The sequence below is a fragment of the Schistocerca piceifrons genome, chromosome 2 (genome assembly GCF_021461385.2).
Source record: "Schistocerca piceifrons isolate TAMUIC-IGC-003096 chromosome 2, iqSchPice1.1, whole genome shotgun sequence".
NCBI lineage: Eukaryota > Metazoa > Arthropoda > Insecta > Orthoptera > Acrididae > Schistocerca > Schistocerca piceifrons.
Window position 1 is genome coordinate 529982377 of NC_060139.1, and position 20793 is coordinate 530003169.

A 20793-nucleotide genomic window follows, 5' to 3' on the forward strand; every position below is an offset into this window, starting at 1 on the left:
AGTCTCCGAATCCCAGGGCATTTTCTCGTCTCACCGAGCTAATGGGAGAGCTCCACGTCAGCCCAGAATTAGTGCTACTTGTTCTTAGCCCCGCTGCATGCAGTGACAGCATTACCAGAGCCTCATTTTCTGAAAAGCGTTTCTGTTAACCAGTGAGTCGGACTAAGGTTAGGTAGACACACTTTTATCTTGAACTGGGATGAGCAATCAAATGTCTACCATGACGTGCGGCATTTTTTCTTAATCGTGGGCGCTGTTGTCTACTCCTATCAAGCAAATTATGTGTTTTGTGGCCATTTGGGATTTACATTTAATTTTAGTACTGAGAAGAATAAATTTATGATTAATGTATGGTTTCCTTAATCTAACTGATAACGATTTTCTTACCTGTCTCGGTTTATCTTTCTGTTTATTGGTATAACACTATTTTGTAGAATTCGTTTTCCATCATTCTTTTTTTTATCTCTGATGTTACCCACGAAAAAATGAAAGAAAGTATTGATAAGACGGGATGTATGCCTCCGAGTTTTTCATTCTGTTAACAATGCAGGTTACCCTATTACGCGTCGTGCATATTACTCGGTCGACTCTCACGATTCCATAACGCAATTGCAACCCTCTGCCGATCGAGGGCTACGTACTGTAGCGTGTGACATGGCGGTGTGTTACGTAACTGTGACAGACCCCGAGATACTGCTTGTTGTATTCCTTCAAGAAACTGAAAAGACGAATCGAAGAGTTCTTGCACACATGGAGCTACCTTTCCTTCATCATGGCAACGACACAGCATGTACTTGCGACATGTGTAACAACCCGACACCTTGTATACGAGGTAACAGATCATCTTCCATACACCCGACTATGCCCCATCCGCCCGTCATCTTTTTCCAAAACTCGATGAAAACTTTTAGAGGGTTTCACTTTGATAGTGATGAAGCGGAGCAAGTAGAAGTAATGTTGTGGCCCCTTCAACAAAGTCAAACATTCTACAGTGGGGGTATCAAGAAACTGTTGCCTTGTTTGGATAAACATAGTGACAGGAAGAATGAGGATAGAGTGTTAATAAAGTTTATTATACTTAAAAAGCTTTATAAGTTTTCATATATAAAACTTCGGAGTCATTACTTTTGAGCACGTACTTGTGCTTAAGATCCACATCACAAGATTTAGTAATTGAGACGGTTCACGGTCGCTTTTACTACTTCGACAATACGAACACGCATCTTGGAGCGATATTTCAAATTGCTTGCAATAAATTTATATAGAAAAGTGAGATACGGCACCATTTCCTCTGGATTACAAATTTTTCACTTATTTCCCAGGCTAGGTAAGGCTTAGCAGTGGCGTAAGTCGTGAGACTTTGCGGTGGCCGCCGGTGTCCTCGTGGCAGTCAGTGTGTTAAGGTTGGAAGTGGACATTGGGAATATAGGAGGTCAGCGCGGATAACGTATGAAATGCATTTGATGTTATTAATAACACTCCGTAGTTTGTCAGTATTTACGTGAACCTGTAGGTAGAGTAATATCTTGTACCGTTTAATATAACAGTTGACGTCATGAAACTACACTTTTATTGCGTCGGCATACAACTATTATGGAAACAACAGAAACATAAAAAGAATACAAATGCAATGTTTTTAATACTAATCTTTACAGTAATGATATTTACTGCATGTCGTGAAGTAATCTGACACAGAATAGGATGTGTAGATTCGACCGGTTATTTTTAAGTATATGAGTCAAGTTCTGACACTCTTCCAGTTTCTTGGCTCCTCTGGAAACAGCAGATGTCTTCAGTCAGCAGTCCAGCTATTTATTCTCCACTCCCTCGCAGACGATTCAATCTGAGCCAACTGATTTGCAATACACCTAGTTCCTGGGACAATCTGACAGGTATGGTTTGCATTGACTCTTTGGTTTCACGACGTAAACTGAAATGAAGAGAAATGCGCATTAGTAATGATAGGAAGTACAAAAATAACGTAGCAGTTTAATTTTACTAGTGATAAGACAACGGTAAGTCTTCACCTATTTTACATAGCACGAATTTCACTGTCAGCATTGTGACAAGATTATGTTACGGTCGTGTATCAGAGATAATGTGGGGTCACACAGTGTGCTATGTTACAGTGTTCCTATTCCTACTGGTACTATAGCAGACAGTTGGAAGATTGGCGACGCGAATAAACCTGACTTATAGCGTATTTGGAAAGTTTACGGATATCACTAGAACCACGTTTCTCTAGGAGGGTAATGCTCCTGACGTGCGAAGCATTCAGTAGGCAACACATGTACCCTGTAACGAGGCAAATGACGATAACCTGAGGGACCTCGGTTTCGTTCGCTGGGAACTGATCTGGCGATCCCTGAGTTTGTGTTTAGGGAATGGTCAGCGCCGCCGGTCCCCAGTAACCGTAAAACTTTGTCGTACGTGAGACCATCTTAACAGTAGAACGACCCAACGTGACTGGATGAAATGCGTTTACTCTGTCCTTCATGTACAGGTCAGCAACAGTATTCCGCCGTCCAAACGTTCTCCCAAACCATAACGAACACCCTTTTGTTGCGTAAAGAAATAGAAAAATCAGTCATATTGACAGTGACGACAGCTACTGACAACAAAATTTACACTCTTTACTGTTTAATTAACAACTGTGTTATGTAAGTACTAAAGCTTATCATATAGAAAGGACTGGATGAAAGAATACCATATGATACGAAACAGAAAGAATTCAAGAAATTATTATTTACAAAGGTTAAACCCCAGACCATAAATTGACCAAAGATAACATTTTTCCTAGAAGAGGGTTGTAGCCCCATTGAGCTGTAAGTTTGCGGTGACTACAATGTAACTCGGCAATGGAGATGTTAACTTCATTTCTCTCTTGTACTCTTGCAATAGTAGTACGCATGTTAAGCGCTGCTAGGTTATTTTAAAGACGATCTGAATTTTAAAAGTTTTACGGTTGGAATTATTAGTCAGAAGTCGGACTGTAGTAAAATCATCTTTACCGTTTAGACAGATAACGGGATAGTTGATTGCTGATTTGTGATGGGACTTAGCCCTCGTGATACTTAATAGTCACGAACATCAAAGGACACAGATAGAGACTCATCGCTGACATACATTCAATTATTAGACTTGAATAGACAACAGCTAAACGCAATCACAAAGAATTTACAATTGCGCCGTACTGTCAGAAGCTATCGTCAAAGTCAGAACTGCGGATGCTAAACGACGGAATCACCCTTTAGAAACACTGAATGAATTAGGTACCTTTCTCCATCACTCAGAATGCCAAGTTTGGAGAGCGCAAGGTCACCAAAATGTTAATTGTTTTGAGAGAGACCAAAAGTTTGTAGTGGTGAGATCTTCAGTTTTCCCCAACTCTAGAAGATACACATTTTGTTAGAGTTTGAAGAATTATTCTCTTGAAATTGTGCCAGTGTTTCTTTGCATGATCCCTGTGAAGTTATGGACCTCAGCTTTGTGCGAGATGCGAGGCCACCTTCTGTTTATTAATCGTCCACTATTTTATTGCACCTGGGGCTGGGGCATTTCGGTCGGCACATCATGAGTTTTAATCGTGATATTTTGCTAGAACACGACGAGCAATTTCACAGTATAAGCACAGCTTTTCTGAAAGCTTCGATAGATGGTGCGTTTTTCTTAACCACTGTTCTTGATGACTGCAATGTATCAGCCTGCTTACAGCAGTGGCCACGAAAAGCCAAGCTAAATAATGTCGTGGTTGTATAGTAACAAACTTACTATACATGTAGTTTTTGCCGCTTGTTTTCTAGACATTTTCATCTAAAGTTTCATTATTTAACTTTCATGTACTCTTGTGCTAACCAACACGCGTGCAGGCACAACTTCCAACGCAGTGGAAAACTTAACCAGTAATACGACAACCCCACATCTTCTTCTTTCGCGACATTTTAGTCTGGCCTAAGTAACGTGCTTTTATCAGGTTCTTTTTTCAACCTTCACTGACTCCTAATTAACATATGTGGCATGCTGCTATTTGCCATATAAATGCCCGATATTTGGGAAATTTTTTGCAATGTTTATACGGTTGATTGCTAGTACAGTGTGTCATCGCCTATAAGTAGCATATATTTCGGTCCGATATTACATTGTAGGTGTCTCACTAAAACAATGAATGAGTCTGTGCCCTAATTTAATGCCAACATTATGTTTCCGATAAGATGTAGTCCAGTACGTTCACTTATCATTGCCCAGTTCACCTAATTCTTCGTCTCTATGTCACCGCGTCGTTTAATATTTAACTTCTTTAAACTTGCAAGCCTATTTCTACTTGCTCCTCAGCGTATGGCGGGTATTGTTTATACACACTAATCCAGTTGTCGGCCTTCTACAGCGTATGAAGAAAAGTGTACGTTGCCTATCGGTTTATAGTGTTAAGCTTAGTATAGGTGTGTGTACTTCACTGCCAACACATGCACTGTGAAAATTAACCACACACTACGGACCACGGCACTCGTAGCAACTTCCGTCGCCTGTTAACATATCTTTTCGTAAAATGTTGAAACTATGGCCCATTGCGTACTTCATGTCACGTTACACGACATAATCCTCCTAAAGGAATTCAAGGGTGTTTAGTTTTAAGGGGCAAGAAAATTACTATAAAAGGTGGACTAAATATGCGCAGCAAATTGCTCTGAATTGTTTTGGAGGAGAATCATGAAGAGTTGCAATTTCGTAATTTCGGTGAGGCAAGGGTAGCCACTGTTCCGTGATGATTTGATTTCACTCATATTTTCACTTTCGCTGTGAGACCATTCGCGAAATTTTATGCTGAACAAACTGGTTTTATCTTGTCAATTATGAACAGAAAACAGTTTTCTTCAGAGTAACTTACCTTTCGGTAGTTGGTTGTAGCAAGAATACAGCTTCAACGAATTAGCATACAAGTAGAACTTGTTGTCTGCTGCGACACAAATGGTATCACCGTCATCTTCCGTGTAGGACGACCTCCCCAGAAATATATTCTCAGCCGTGATATTTCCGGTGCTTAGATTCTCATTCCCGATGTTGGCGGTGGTCGACTCTTCTGGTTGTCCGTGGACCTCCGCCACTGCTACCAGTGCTGTAAAGGTCAGTGACCGTAATTAAAGATCTTTATTTCGTCTAATGGCTGCTAGTGCAACCCTCCCACTTAGCACTGCATCGCTTCAGTATGCTATATATGTGTTACTTGAACAGTCCGCTGGTAGCAGAAAATAAAAAACAACGAATCAACAGCGCCATGCACGATATGCTCATGTCGGACAAGTATTCCAATATACAATTACAGTGGTCTTTCAAGTTCTTGGTGGATTGCGATTATCTCATAATTAAATTGACAATATTAGATCTTTCCTCACTTATATTTGGGAAGGTTAGCCTTTTTAGTAAGTCTCTGCCTCACTAAAAGCTAGCCAGATATTTGCCTGATAAAATTATGTTCTTGATTGGTTTTGACATCAGACAGCCCGCTCTACCCTTAGTAGTAAAGAATAAAAAGGAATTGCAGAAGCTGGAAGCCTTTCTCGTTACGATCATGTAGCTGGGGTTTCACTGAAAAGCACACATATCTCCAAGTGGACGGCTCTGTAAAGTCTTTTGCTCCTCACCAAGATAATGAACGTAACCTATTAAAATATTGTCCCTGTTCCGTCCTCTGAAAATCACGTGATAGAGAAGATTAATAGGTACCATTAGTATTTGTTTGTTTTTCTGTTACATTCAAACTAAATTTAGAGGCAAAGAAGTGACAGCCTTGCATGGAACGTCTCCCGTAACTTCTTGTGATAATCCGCATATTGTACGACAGGAGACATCAGAGTCATTTCACTATCTACGTCAAGTCCAAGACACTAGTACATACACGGTTCCGTCACAGTAATGTGACCACCGCCTTTGTTCGACATCAACGCGAGATAACCACTCATCAAAGGTAGGGTGTAGCATTATCAGTGGAGGCTATATAAAGATCATCAGGGAGTGCAATCGTTGTCATAATGCGGAAACGAAGCTATTTATCTGACGTCCAAAACGGAACGATTATTGCCTTTCTGGCAAAGAGTGGATGCACGCCTCAGTTTGTAAACTGTTCAAGTGTCACCCTGCTTAAAGTGAACTGTGCATGGTAAAACTGCACTATCGAAAACTGACAGCATGACCAGTGGGGCAGCATTGATCATAGATGACAGAAGTGAAAGACAGTTGCGGAGATGTGTACGGATGAACAGGCATGCAACAGTTGAGGGAAAGACGCCCCAGATGAACCACAGGGCTACCAGCAGTATCTGTTCAACGATTATCCCGCGAAAGTCCGCTGTTCACAGTAGGTACCACATTCATACGCTCACGTCGACTGCTGTTCACCGGCGACGAAGGCTTCAATTTTCACTCCAATACCTGAACCGGACCTGCTTTGAGCGGCCGTTTTAGGCGAAAGACTTTTCATGCTCGATCGGGTACAAGGCGGGTGGCGGGTAGGGCGTGAAACGTCTCAAGGCAGACAATCTGCGATGAGTGAGGGAGCGTTATGGTCTGAGGAATGTATTCGTGTGGGTGATTCTCCATAATGGAAGGCATAATCGATCTAAACTACTATGCGTTTGTGCTTGAGGACCGTGTCCACCCCTCCATACTGTTTAATGTTCTTAGGCACGATGGCATCTGCCAAGAAGACAATGCATCCTCTCGCTGTTGGATCTGTAGTTTGCTCTTAATACGACTGGACATGTTTCCTTCTGTTCTTTGGAATGAGATCTCAATATGGTAACTATAGGGCTCTTGTACTTCTCTTTATACTCTGTGATCTAGTAATGTGTTTCCAGTAATTGCAGTTTTTCTTTATTATGCAACTGTTGTGTTGGATACTTGTTGTCAGTTTCACTACGTAGTTTTCTGTAAAGAATATAAGAGTTTTTTCACTGCATTCGCTTTCTTCAGTAGCGTTTATTATGTGGCCTCTATTTGGCTTTCTAATACTTACATGATTCTCCAGCAGTTTTTGTTTTCTTTATGCTACTTATTGTTTAACATTGTTTTTTATGTGCCTGTCCGTACTTATCTTTACCTTTCTTTATTCCCTTTGTTAGTAGTTTGTTTAGTTAGAGACTTGTAGCGCATTTTTCGTTGCTGTTCATTATTGCAGTACGTCTTACGTTTGTAAGACCCTCTTATAGTTTTTACAGAATTATTTGAAATCTAACGCATGAGAAAATTTTTCAGCCAGCACACCGAAACATTTCATAGAGGCAACGAAGAACGTGCCATCATACGTTACAGTTCAAAGTGCACAAACAAACATTGTGAATTGACTCAATCTCTGTATTTTGAACGCTGTAAGGAATGCGTAATAAGGTATTCCAAAAATATTATCCTTGAATAGCTGAAATTATGTTCTATGATTTATATTTTCTGGTTTTTTAATTGCAGTGAGGACTAAACAGACGACCGCATGGGAAAAAATCGTTGAATTACACACACGCAGACAAATGATCGAAAACTTATGTTGCTTCCAACAACACTAAGGTCAAATAAAATAGCGAAAACAATTGTCAGGAAAACGTAACTGGTGCAGTAACTTTTTTTGTTGCTTAAATAAAGCTGGCGTCCTCTTTTCACCATTCCTACAAGAGGTGTTGCATGCGCATTCCAGTATGTATCACAGCTTAGCGTCATGGTTCTTTACTTCTCAAGTGTAAAAGGATTCCAAAACCAGTCACTAACTCTCAAAATACATATAGCTATTAAATAGTAGAGCAATGTGATTAAACCTGGTGCCACAGGCAGGATTTGTGTGAGACTGTTCTGGGCAATTTCTCTGACAAATGCCATACGCTCATTTTAATTCATATCTGACAAGTACCTCTAACATTTTAGTTACAGAAGCCACTCTCTTACATCTAACAGACTCAGAGTTCCCGTATCAGTTGTTATGAAAGAGAAGCTCAGTGATCATAGGGAAGTTACAAATTGAACGTCTTTTAGTGTCAATAGAATGTTACTGGATATAGGAAAGAATTCCCCCTCAGAAGAAATATCAGGAATTTGACTACAGTGTATTGCAGCTGTCAAGATCGAATATTCAGCTCCATTAGTGACGAGGGTGTGAAACACAAAATGGTCAACTCTACGAGTATTTGCAAACTGCGTTTTAGACCTGTATGAGCCCAGCAAGTTTTCAGTGAAATGCAAAGACCCGTCACAGTTCTAGTGATACGTTACTAAGTTTCTGTCAAAACATTAAGAGCTTCAATACTCGTTTAAAGATTTCGGAGCCTTGTTAAAAGCAAAACCTGAAAGCAGCTATGATATTTAAGTTAATCACTCACTAGCCGATCTGACCAAAAAACTTAACATGTATTGGTACAACATAGACATCTTCACTTATTAAGTCACTCTTTGACCGTACTGACACCCTCTCGACAAATCTAGGAGAAAAGGACGAAGTACTGATTTCGCTTTTCCGAATCTGATTCACCACAGAATTGGGTTTCGTTGAATTGTCTCAAAAGACCCAGCTAGTAGACATTGACGTAACTGATCGAACAAGTAGAAACTAATACCGTGTGTGTGTGTCTGTGGTTTACGGGGGCTAAACAGCGTGGTCATCAGCGCCCAAACGCATAAAAACAGGAACACATGCAGTGAAGGGACTAAGACGGACAGCGAACAAGGAGAACGGCTAAAACACACAAACCTGATGCAGTTCCAAATCCTCACGTACAGTGGCAAAACAAGAGGAGAAGAAACGCACTAAAAAAGGAAAGGGAACACAACGAAAGGAGGACAGAAACCGAAGGGAAACAAGGAGGTATTCGTGACCGGCGGACCTCTTACCTAAAACCTTGGTGAGCCAATCACCCAGCATCACATTAAAACCCCCTTCCCAAAATCCGAGGCAACAAACTGGACAGGACACAAAACCTTAAGACTTTAACCACAGTCGTTGCGTCGTCTTGCAAAATAGAGGGCAAATCCGGTGGCAATGAAACCCCTGGTCAGAGAATAAAAGACAGTCAAGTAAAATGTGGTGGACAGTAATCTGGACCCCACGAGCACTGCAGATTGGGGGGTCCTCCCGCCGGAGTAAAAAACCGTGTGTTAAGAGACTGTGCCCGATTCGGAGGCGAGTGAGGAGAACCTCATCCCGCCTGAATGACTGGTAGGACGTACGCCATGGCCGCGTGGTGGCCTTGACCAGACGCAGCTTATTGTCACCGACTGCCAGCCAATCCTCTTCCCATTGACGCATAACACGAAAACGCAGGAGGGAGGTAACAGCATGGAGGGGGACGGCACATTCAACAACGTGAGGGAGGGAACATGCATCTTTGGCAGCCACATCCGCCAGTTAGTTTCCCCTAATACCCACGTGCCCCGGCACCCAGCAGAAAGAAACCTCCTCCCCCTGCCGTTGCAGGTGGAGTAGGGCATCATGGATGTTCTGGGCGACTGTATCCGCTGGGTACAAGTGTTGCATGGTCTGAAGTGCACTCAGTGAGTCAGAACAGTTGAGGAACATAAGGCTGGGAACACATCTCATCTGCTCCAATGCCCGCAAGATCGCAAAGAATTCGGCATCAAAGATGGTAAACGCCGCAGGAAGCCGTAACTTGACGACTCGATCAGGGAACCAACAGAGTCCCCCTGTTTAGAGCCATCCGTAAATACTGGTACATGGTCGTGATGCTGGTGTAAACTATCGGAAAATAAGGAGGTAAAAACAAACGTAGGAGTGCAGCTCCTCCGGTACTTCCACAAGTCTAAAAGGACGCTGGGCCTCTGGAGCAACCAGGGAGGCAGGCGAGTAAAACCTCGTCGTTGGGGGGTCACACGCTCCACACCAAGGGACTCAAGCAAATTCTTGGCACGAATCCCAAATGGTCTTGTTGCCCTGGGACAACTGGAAAAGAGACGTTCCATTGGCGGTCGGGCAACGGTAGGTTACGCAGGGGAGGCAGGACAGGCAAGGAATTGACACAACCGTCGCACCATGAGGAGTTTCCGCCGGATGGCGAGCGGCGGTTCTCCTGCCTCAGCGCACAGGCTGGGTATGGGACTGGTACGGAAGGCACCAGTGGCCAGCCGGATACCCTCATGGTGTAATGCGTCAAGAATCTTCAGATACGAAGGCCTTGCTGACCCATACACGGTGCAACCATAGTCAAGACGCGATCGGACGAAAGCCCTATAAAACTGCAGCAGCTACGCCCGATCTGCTCCCCAGGACCGATTGCTCAGACGCTTCAAAATATTCAGTGCCTTCAGGGCCCGCACCTTAGGTCGTTAAGGTGAGGCAACCACGACAACTTGGAATCAAAAGTGAGGCCCAGGAACCTCACAGTGTCTCTAAAAGGAAGAACGGTGTCCCTCAGACGCAATTCAGGGGAGGTAAAAAGACGTCGAGAACGATTAAAATGAACACACACACATTTCTCTGCAGAAAAGGTAAAACCTGTCTTCGCAGTCCATGCCTCTAAGCGCTTTATCGTAAGCTGCAACTGCCGACTAGCAGTGACAAGACTGGAGGAAGAACAGAAAACAGCAAAATCGTCCACAAACAAGGAGCACTGGGCAGGACTCCGGATAGTGGACGTGATACTGTTAATGGCGACGGCAAAGACGATGACACTTAAAACGCTTCCCTGAGGCACACCATTCTCCTGCACGTACAAATCAGATAGCGCATTACCAACCCGATATCGAAAGAGGCGGTGGGAAAGAAAGGACCGAATGAAGATGGGGAGACAGCCACGAAAGCCCCACTCATGGAGTTGATTGAGGATAAGGCGGCGCCAAGTAGTGTCATACGCCTTATTAATGTCAAAGAATACACCCAGACCATGCTGGTTACGTAGCAAGGCCTGCTGTATGGCCGCCTCAAGCAGGGTCAAGTTGTCTATAGTGGAGCGACATCTCCGAAAGCCACACTGAGAGGGCCTAAGGAGCTGCCTGGTCTCGAGGAGCCAAACCAGGCGACGGTTGACTATGCGTACCAACGTCTTCCCGACACAGCTCGTCAAAGCAATACTTCGATAGCTACTGGGATGCGTTCGGTCCTTCCCCAGATTGAGGAGGGGAATCAAAAGCGCCTCCTTCCACGAGTCAGGGTACATGCCGGATAACCATATCATATTAAAACAATTCAGGAGAACTTCCTTGGATGACAGCAACAAGTGCTGCAGCATGCTGTACCGGATTTGATCATGACCAGGCGCAAAATCATGAGCCACAGACAGCGCCGAATTCAGTTCCCACATTGTGAAGGGCAGTTGTAGGGTTCAGAATTTGGAGACCGGAAGTCCAAGTGACCCCTCTCGATGGCAGTGCGGTAGCGGCAGAAATCTGGATCACAGTTGATAGTGGCGGTAGATTCCGCAAAATGCATGGCCAGTGTCTGGGCAACGTCTCTCGGCGCCGTGAGGAGACATCCTTGATGCAGCAATGCCGTGACAGGTAGTTGGCTGAGTTTCCCGGAAATCCTCCTGATGGCTTCCCATACTTTCGTAGAACTAGTGGAGCGGGAGATGGAGTTCAAGAACGATTGCCATGACCGTCGTTTGCTCTCTTTAATCACTCGCCGCCTTTTGCCCTTGCCACCCGAAAGGCCGCAAGATTGTCAGCTGAAGGACGGTACTTGAAGCGGCGCAGAGCTGCACGGCGGGCTCGGATAGCTGAACGGTACTGAGTGGTCCACCAAGGGACAGGACGCCTCTCGGGATGACCGGATGACCGTGGGATTGACAATTCAGCAGCATGGGAGATCACGGCTGTAACATGGTCTACCCATTCGTGGACGCTGGCACGGTGTTCCAAAACAGCCAGTTGGCTGAAAAGTGTCCAGTCAGCTCTGCAGAGGTGCCACCAGGGCGGCACTGGTAATGCCACAGCCTCATACAGGAGGCGAATCCAAAGGGGGAAGTGGTCACTAGAATGGAGGTCAGCAGCAACCTCCCACAGAGCAGAATCCGTGAGTGCTGGAGAGAAAAAGGAAAGGTCAGTAGCCAATGATGACCCGGAAGCAGTACAGAAATGAGTGGGAGCACCAGAGTTGAGGATGCACAGTTCTTCAGACATCATGAGGCTTTCCAGAATGCGACCCCTGGGGCAAGTAGTCGGAGAGCCCCATAAGACATTATGAGCATTGAAGTCCCCCAGAAGAAGAAATGGGCGGGGGAGTTGGCTAATAAGGTCTGTGAGAGCCGCAGAGTCTATCGCATCCTGGGGTGGTAAGTAAACTGAACAGACTGTGAGCCCCCGACCCACAAGAAGGTCAACTGCGACCGTTTGCAAGTCTGTAACGAGAGGGAGCTCAGATCAGGGGGGCATGCCACGGACAAAAACCTCAACACCACCCTTTGCTCTTTCCCCCATCAGATCATCTTTTCGATACACGGTATAGCCCCATAAAGGAGGAGCGTCAGTGGCCCGAAAATGTGTCTCTTGGAGACATAAGCACAAAGGGCACTCTCGTACAAGGAGTTGTAATTCGGCCACATGCGTCCTGAACCCATTCAGGTTCCAATCTAATATGGGAGCCAGTGATCAGGGTGGCTGAACTTTCACCCTGCCTCTGTGCTTTGGAAGAGAGCCCGTACGGGCCAGAGATTTATTCCTGGGGCGAGAAGATCGCCCCCGGTCGACACCAATGTCCATCAGCTCCAATGACGACTCACGGGAGTTGTCAGACAGTACGATGGTCTCGTCATCTGACCGACCCTGACTAGTCTCTTGAGGTGGCAAAACCTTCACCTTCGGCGTCTTTGTCTTGGGGGGCTTTGAATGCAGAGCCTTGTCAATAGCTGGAGCTGTACTTGCCGGGGCAGAAGCCTCCATATGGGGAGAGGCAGGAAGTACCCCAATGTCAGCAACCACGGCCTTGTCCGACGTTGCGGGGAGAGCTGCAGGTTGCAAAACAACCGCAGCAGCACAAGTGCACTGGCAAATGAAGGTATTAGTGCTAACACTAGCAGCCTCCGTTTGCGTAGCAACAGTGGCCATTTGTACCGGTTTTTTCAGAGCAGAAGCGAATGATGTAGCAAGGCCTTAAAGAGCTTCTTAGCCTCACCATAGGGGATGCGCTTAGATGTTTTAAACTCCTGTATCTTCCGTTCTTCGAGATAGATGGGCCAGACTTGGCTCCAGACAGTGTGACTCCCAGAGCAATTCACGCACTTCACAGGCGATGAACAATCGCCCCCTTCATGGGCAGGCTGACCACTTTTACCACAAGTGGCCAACCCATTGCACCCCAACGTAGTACGCCCAAAGCGCTGACATTAAAACAGCGCATTGGGTTAGGGAAATATGGCAGTACTGGCAAACGTAAGAACCCCGCTTTAACGTGCCCTGGGAGTCTCGGGCAACTGAACGTGAGAATAAACGAGTCGGATTTGATGAGGTCCCCATCGACTCGTTTCATAATATGCTGCACGTCAACTATACCTTCGTCCACTCAGATTTTAACTCGTCTGTGGGGATATCCACCAAGTCCCTACATGTCACAACACCCTTACTATAATTCAAAGTGGAGTGGAGCTCGGTCTCGATAGCGTACTCTCCGAGACAGGTTGCTTTCCGAAGAGAAGCGACTTGACGGTAACTAGAAGTCTCAACTAACAGAGTCCCATTGCACAGTCGCTTCACAAATTTCAGTGTTCCTGCAATTCCCTCAAGACCCTTGTGGATGTAAAAGGGAGAAACGCTCTCAAAGCGACCCTCCTTCCGTTTCAAATCAAAAACACATTCTGATTATCAGCATGTGCTCTGTTACGACAGTCTGATAAATCTCTAGCAACACCAGGCGCTGGAGGGCTCGTAGCTCGAAGTCGCATTTTCGATGGGGTGTGTTTTCCTACCAGTGGCCCACCCAATCCAAGCGTAGGGGAAAATGTAGAGGTCGAAGGGTCCATTGCAGTCCCACGAGCAGCTAGGGAACTAAAGGTCCGCGCAGACAGAGCCCCGCGTGCCTGAGTAAGCCTTATACAACTGGGGTGCGGCAGGTGCCCCAGAGGTTGCCCGCTTGCGACTGTCCCACCCCAACAGCCATACACTTTATAGGCGCGGAGCACACCGTAAGTTTGAGGGGTTCTTATAGAGGCTGGCCTTCCTCGCAATCCAGGAGATCAAGCCAAGATTACCATTCCCTGCAGCACACAACATTCCACCACCGCGCCATACGGTGGTCGCTGAAGCATGTCCGGGGTTACGGTGACAGGAGACTGGCTGCGCTGATCAGTCCCCACCTCAGGACCCCGGGGTCGCCAAGCCCGTACTCAGCAAATGAATGCTAAGCCCCTGGGGGCAGAAACTAATACCGCTCAGTAGTGGAAATGTATCTGGATCTAAGAACATGTCTTTAAGGTCCTATACACAACTTTCTCCCGTTCCAGCAGAAGTTATCCGTAGGTCGAAAGAGCGACAAAGCATGCCGAGCGACTCGAAAAAAGCACACATGATTGGATGCCTATCTCGTTGTAGTTGCAGAATAGATGAACCCCTTTTATACCCACGGTTGATGACCGATTTGGTGGACGGAAGTCCCCTCCATAAGAAACCATACTGATTCAGCAAACACTAGTCTTGTGATACTCATCAACAAGGAATCACACTATGGGCAATGTCGCCCACATCGAAGCCTCGTTCCTTGAAATATTCCGATCAATATTCGATACAGTTCCGAAATGTCATTTAGAGGACAACGTACGAGAATACCGGATATCGGACCTGATTTATGATTTTATTCGGTAACTCACTGCAGAAATAGTACAACACAACAGTCTTAATGGAACCAAAGTGATAGTCGGAAAGATATTTTCAAAGGTACGACAGCAAGCTATGATATGACTATAACTGTTCACACTTTACACAGTGTAAAAGGAGTATGCAATAGTTTGGGAGGTGGCAGGTTAGACGAAAACATAAGCAAAATGTCCCGAAGACATGAAGTCTAAGATACATACTTTTAGAGCTACGTGTACTTGGTGATACTCTAAACCGTCTTCACAGTTCATTTCAAGTGCAGCATATACGTTAATTCTAATAAAACAGTTATGTATTTTGAACAGTTTATAAAAAACATTTCCGTTGTCGTTTTTTTCTGAAATCACCAGAACATTGATGCCTGCTGTTTCACAAAGAAAATACCAAACTCCATTTTGATCCCCTCCTTTACAGATGGCTCACAAATGCAGGTCTTATGTAATAGCTTGTAAAACTACGACACCGTGCAGCACGTGTTTTCCAGCTATTTGGTTTCATAAATTTAAAACCATTTTTGGAACTGTATGTACTTGTGAAATTAATCATAAATGATATTTTATGAGCCTGTAATATATGCTGAAAGAATAAATAAAAAATAATTATGTCAAGTCGTTGTAGTAAGTAGTCTGGAAATGACAGGGATGTTATATTTGTATGACACGGGTCATACATTTCATGTAACAATAATATCGTTGGTGGAAGAACGCACGGAGGGATGAGTTGCGAACAATCTGCGTTGTGGTACAGACATGTGGCTTTGGGCAGAAATGACGAATTGTGCTGGAATTGATGTTATAATAAGGGGGAAGCTAAGATATAGGTGAAGGAGCACGTGTATGTGAACTAATTGCTATGCTAACACAGACAATCAGTTGAAACAAAAAGTGATATAAGTGCAATTCATGTTTGAGTGACAAAACTATACTAGCTATCTAGAAGCAAAAGTAATTTTATGATTTTATGTTGTGTTCTGTAAATAACCTATCTCTACATAACATTAGTACTGGCAGTAGGTTGTTGACTTGAGGGAAAGTTTCTACGGCACTATTCGAATAGTATCAGCTAAGGATCAGGAATTAATTACTTCCGGCCACGACTAAAGATATTTTCAGACACAGCTTTATCGTTATTTGCGTGACGCAATATAGTATCTAAAAGTGTTGCTAGTCGCAATTAAAATTTTTATTAAAATTATATCATCACAGATTAACGTCTTTAGTGTTCATTTTACGCGTGTTTTTTTTTTTTTAACATCGAAGATCGCGCAAGCGCATTTTGTTTATTTACCGCATTACCTTTGTTAAAGTATTTGCGTGAATTCAGTGTAATTAGCTATTTACCAAATGGAGCTTTCAATCGTTTTGGAGATGTATAACATTTTATTCTGATTTCTAAATTCATTCATACAACTTTGTGATACATAATCACGGTTTCCTACGTTAAGACAACCACTCGTAGCGTTTCTTTTTTTTACATTTATAAAGTTTTGTACACAGCAAATACTCGAGCAATGACGATTGGGTTGTAACTGTCTAAATAGTATCGGTAAGCATCGATCTCCATATTAGATGCTTTGTTTCTACTTATTGTGCAACAGTTTTATGCACAGGAGAGTATATGTGAGAATAACGTTACGATACAATAAGAATAGGATGTGGTCCAAGTGGTTTAACAGTTGCTTACTGCACTCTGCTGATGATTCGATATAGCAAACAGCTTGCACTGGACGAGATAAGCTTCACAATAGTAAAGATTAAGAAGTGCCCGTTCGAAATAAGATGTGCATTTCAAAGAGTCATGGAATGCATTTCACTTTTTCTTTTCGGCCAATCAACCATCTTTCTATACATGGAAATACCTTTTCGCACGGATTAATACATGAGAAATTATGTAAAATTGGGTTAAGAAAAAAATGTTTATCGTGAATGACACATAATAAATTCTGCCAATACTTACCAGCAACAAGCAACAAAGCAGGCTTCATTGTACTCGACAAAAACTACTACTGCTCTCTGCGTTATATTTTCATTTATATATGTTTAGATACTCGATGGCATCATCGAATGTTATCGTTAAGTTCCCTCCTCATTTTCCGTTCCGTGAACTCTGGTTGCAGCAACTAGCAGCAGATTGACTTTCCTTGTACTTGAAAGCATCTGTGATCGTTCGCTGTGTCATACGTATTATCAGCATTACAACTACAGCATTTAATAAAACTGGTTACCATACATTAGGCACAAACTGGAAAGGAATATTTTTTTCTCTCAATAAAGCCTATCTTTTAATGTCGTACGGTTCGAATGCTGATGAAAGGAGGTGAACAAATGTCAGTGACGTTTATATCATTCACCGTCCGGTATAAAGAGGAAACTCCTGTGCATAGAGGAAGTTTAGTACTTAGATACTACAGTCTAGTTACCAATCTTAGAATCATACGAGGGAGTGTACTCTAGAGACAACATAAGCAGTTTCCTACATCTTATAATTTTTTTTATTATTCTTAGACGTAATGTTTTGCTTTTTGCAGCACTTGTAATTGTTTCGAGACCTACACCTCTATGTCCTTTATAATACATTAAATCTATTTGAAATATGTGGTTAATTCTTTAGCTACAGACTGTTATCCAAAGTTATACATCTAACTTACCGTGGATTAAATTTGGGAGCGCTATATCGTATGGGCACGTAAAATTCCCCTCCTTAAAAAATCTATTTGCGAGTAAAGAGCAAGAAATCGACGCCATCTGTAGACACTAGCAGTCAAATGAAAGGCTAGACGAGCATTGTTTGTTGGGATTGAGTCTAGCAACACAATTCGAAACGGAAATGGCATATATCTGTTATAACTCCAGAGAAAGGACACTTATCGACTCTTAGGAAAGACATTGTACATGAAGTATCGACGGTTTTGTGATACTGCGTTGGTCGTGCGCCATAGTAAGTAATAATTTAACGCAAGACAATGTTGTGACTTGGAAAATGGGAAAAAGCTTCAATTCAGTAGAATAAACTTTGTGATGCAGAAAAAGACTGGAGCACATAAAAAGTGGATAAGAAATCAGGAAATATTTTAAAGATCAAATATTCAGCTGGCTAGAAGCGAAGATGTGTAAATTGTTTCGAATTACAACCTTTTCCCCCACCCTTCTGTTTGAGGGAAAGTCACACAAGGAACGACTTAGAGAGAAAGAGCCGATGCTTGACACATCACTAACAGCTCCACACACGGAACACATACGTACTTAACATGATAAGTGTTTAATTGCTTTAGATTTTAGTGTAAATGGCACATCAGTTATGTATGTAGTACATTCTGCCACGTGGAAGTTATTTATGTCACATTCTCCTTAGAAAAATGAAGTGAAGTAATTTTCTTTTTGATGCCTTTAACCTCGCATTTTGGAAAATCGGACAAAATGTCTGGTGGGATACTGCAATCACTGGTTATACAATGTTACCTATAATCCGTCATGATTGCAAAAATGTTTATTCACGTAGCTGGTTTCTGTCCCTCTAGAATCATCTTCAGATATGCAAATTTCGGTTACGGGAGTAACCCGTCCTCACACAGCAACATTCACATGCTGCGTCCAGCTGAAAATTCCGGTATGATCTCGAGGGCTCTGGACAGTCTGTCGCACCACACTGGCGCGTCTCTTCTGGAACTTCCTCGTACTCTGTAACAAATGAGTGGACAGATGTGTCAACAAAGATGAATTCTCTGAAAACGTCTGTAGAGGTCTTGTTATTTACTGTTGGTACTGCAAATGACAGACACGCTGTTTCCTACAGAGCACACGTACTTCTGTTCCTGCAGCTGCAAAACCTTACTTACTGTTTTCAAGGGTCAAAAGACACTATTGCGACAAATATTTCAAAGGAACTTGAATCAACCTGCCACGAAACATTCATGCGGAGGCAAGCACAAGTAGAACAATGACGAAAGATCAACATGAAACGATATCTTACTTCATTCCTTGGCGAACACGCAGCAAGTGAAAAGAACGTGTTGCTGCGTAATTTATGATGACGGTATACGCATCGTACTCGTCTAAGTGCAAATTTTCCAAGCAAAGATATTTGCTGAAGATATTCCACTAAAAGCCACAAAACATTACCATCTCTTGGTGGTTACGTCTTTCGCCCATATAAACTCTACATCACAAGGATTGCTGATTATGTAAGACTTCAATGTTCCAAAACACAAGAGAAGATTCACATAAGTTTGTCATTATACACTTCACTCTGGGATGTACAATCAAGTTTTGGCAACTGAGTATATGCATATTTTGCACTATACTTGGTGGAAGGCCTGTAATGACACTGACATACTCACAATATCATTAAAAAATGTAATTAATGTCCCGTTGTTTGTTGGACTGATAAAATATGGAAGTGATTGTGGATATAGAAACGTGGATCTAATGAGGTGCTGACTTTGTTCTCGTCTGGATTGTTTTAACCACTTCCTTATCTGCAGATTGAGAATTCGTATAAGCACTATCAGGTGTGTAGGATATGTGTGTTTTGAGCTATATGATTACTTTAGGCAGAGTATTTTTGCACTTTTGACTGAAAGTGCATGCTACACTGACGTCACTGAATTACATATTAATATTCTTAAAGTTCCCTATTCACCTTTCAATTACATCTTGTTACTTTATTTCTCTCTATTAAAATGCTGCTTGTGGTAGAATGCAACGTTTTGAATGGAATTTATACAGACCACTGGTTTTTCTATGATCGGGTGATACTTTATTCATGGTTTTGCCCGGTTCCGAAAGTTCATTGTCAAAGCTGTCCCTTGTTTGTAAAAAGTACAAAAGTAGCCCGTCACTTTGGTTGCCAACAAGGCGAAGATGAAGCAGTTAAAAGCTCATCAACAAAATGGATACTATACTGTTAATAGGGATGTAATCAAAGGAAGTCTACGTTCGTGACTTCCTGTTCATGTTCTGCAGGGGCTGCAGGAATAGAAGTACGTGTGCTCTGTAGGAAAGGGAGTGTCTGTCATTTGCAGTACCAACAGTAAATAATAAGACCACTACAGACGTTTTCAGAGAATTCATCTTTGTTGACACATCTGTCCACTCATTTGTTACACAGTACGAGGAAAGTCCAGAAGAGAAGCGCCAGTGTGGTGCGACAGACTGTCCAGAGCCCTCGAGATCATACCGGAATTTTCAGCTGGATGCAGCATGTGAATGTTGCTGTGTGACGACGGGTTACTCCTGTAACCGAAATTTGCATATTTGAAGATGGTTCTAGAGGGACAGTAACCAGCTACGTGAATAAACATTTTTGCAATCATGACGGATTATAAGTAACATTGTATAACCAGTGATTGCAGTATCCCACCAGACATTTTGTCCGTTTTTCCAAAATGCGAGGTTAAAGGCATCAAAAAGAAAATTATTTCACTTCATTTTTCTATGGATAATGTGACATAATTAACTTCGACGTGGCAGAATTTGCCACATACATAACTGATATGCCATTTACACTAAAACCTTAAACAATTAAACACTTATCATGTTAAGTAAATAATAATATTGTTCCGTGTGTGGAGCTGTTAGTGATGTGTGAAACATCGGCTCTTTCTCTCTAAGTCGTTCCTTGTGTGACTTTCCCTCTAACAGAAGGGTGGGGGACAAGGTTGTAATTCGAAACAATCTACACATCTTCGCTTCTAAGCAGCTGGGTATTTTATCTTTAAAATATTTCCTTATTTCTTATCCACTTTTTATGTGCTCCAGTCTTTTTCTGCATTACAAAGTTTACTCTGCTGAATTGAAGCTTTTTCCCATTTTCCAAATCACAACATTGTCTTGTGTTAAATTATTACTTACTATGGCGCACGACCAACGCAGTATCACAAAATCGTCAGTACTTTATGTAGGATGTCTTTCCTGAGAGTCGTTAAGTGCCCTTTCTCTGGAGTTATAACAGATATATGCCATTTCCGTTTCGAATTGTGTTGATAGACTCAATCCTAACAAACAATGC

At 42.9% G+C, this 20793-nt stretch overlaps 2 protein-coding genes across 2 annotated transcripts in view; one reads left to right on the top strand and one right to left on the bottom strand.

Moving 5' to 3' along the window:
* The window catches only part of LOC124776943, a 106848-nt gene that overhangs the window by 22032 nt on the left and 64023 nt on the right, over window positions 1–20793 (top strand). The gene's annotated exons all lie outside the window — the stretch shown is intronic.
* Window positions 1553–16795, bottom strand: LOC124776945. The gene is made up of 3 exons (XM_047252167.1): window positions 16744–16795; window positions 4886–5113; window positions 1553–1930 (listed from the first exon to the last, which is right to left on the bottom strand). The coding sequence occupies exons 1-3, from the start codon at window positions 16769–16771 to the stop codon at window positions 1869–1871; spliced, it is 318 nt and encodes a 105-aa protein (XP_047108123.1). The 5' UTR covers window positions 16772–16795; the 3' UTR covers window positions 1553–1868.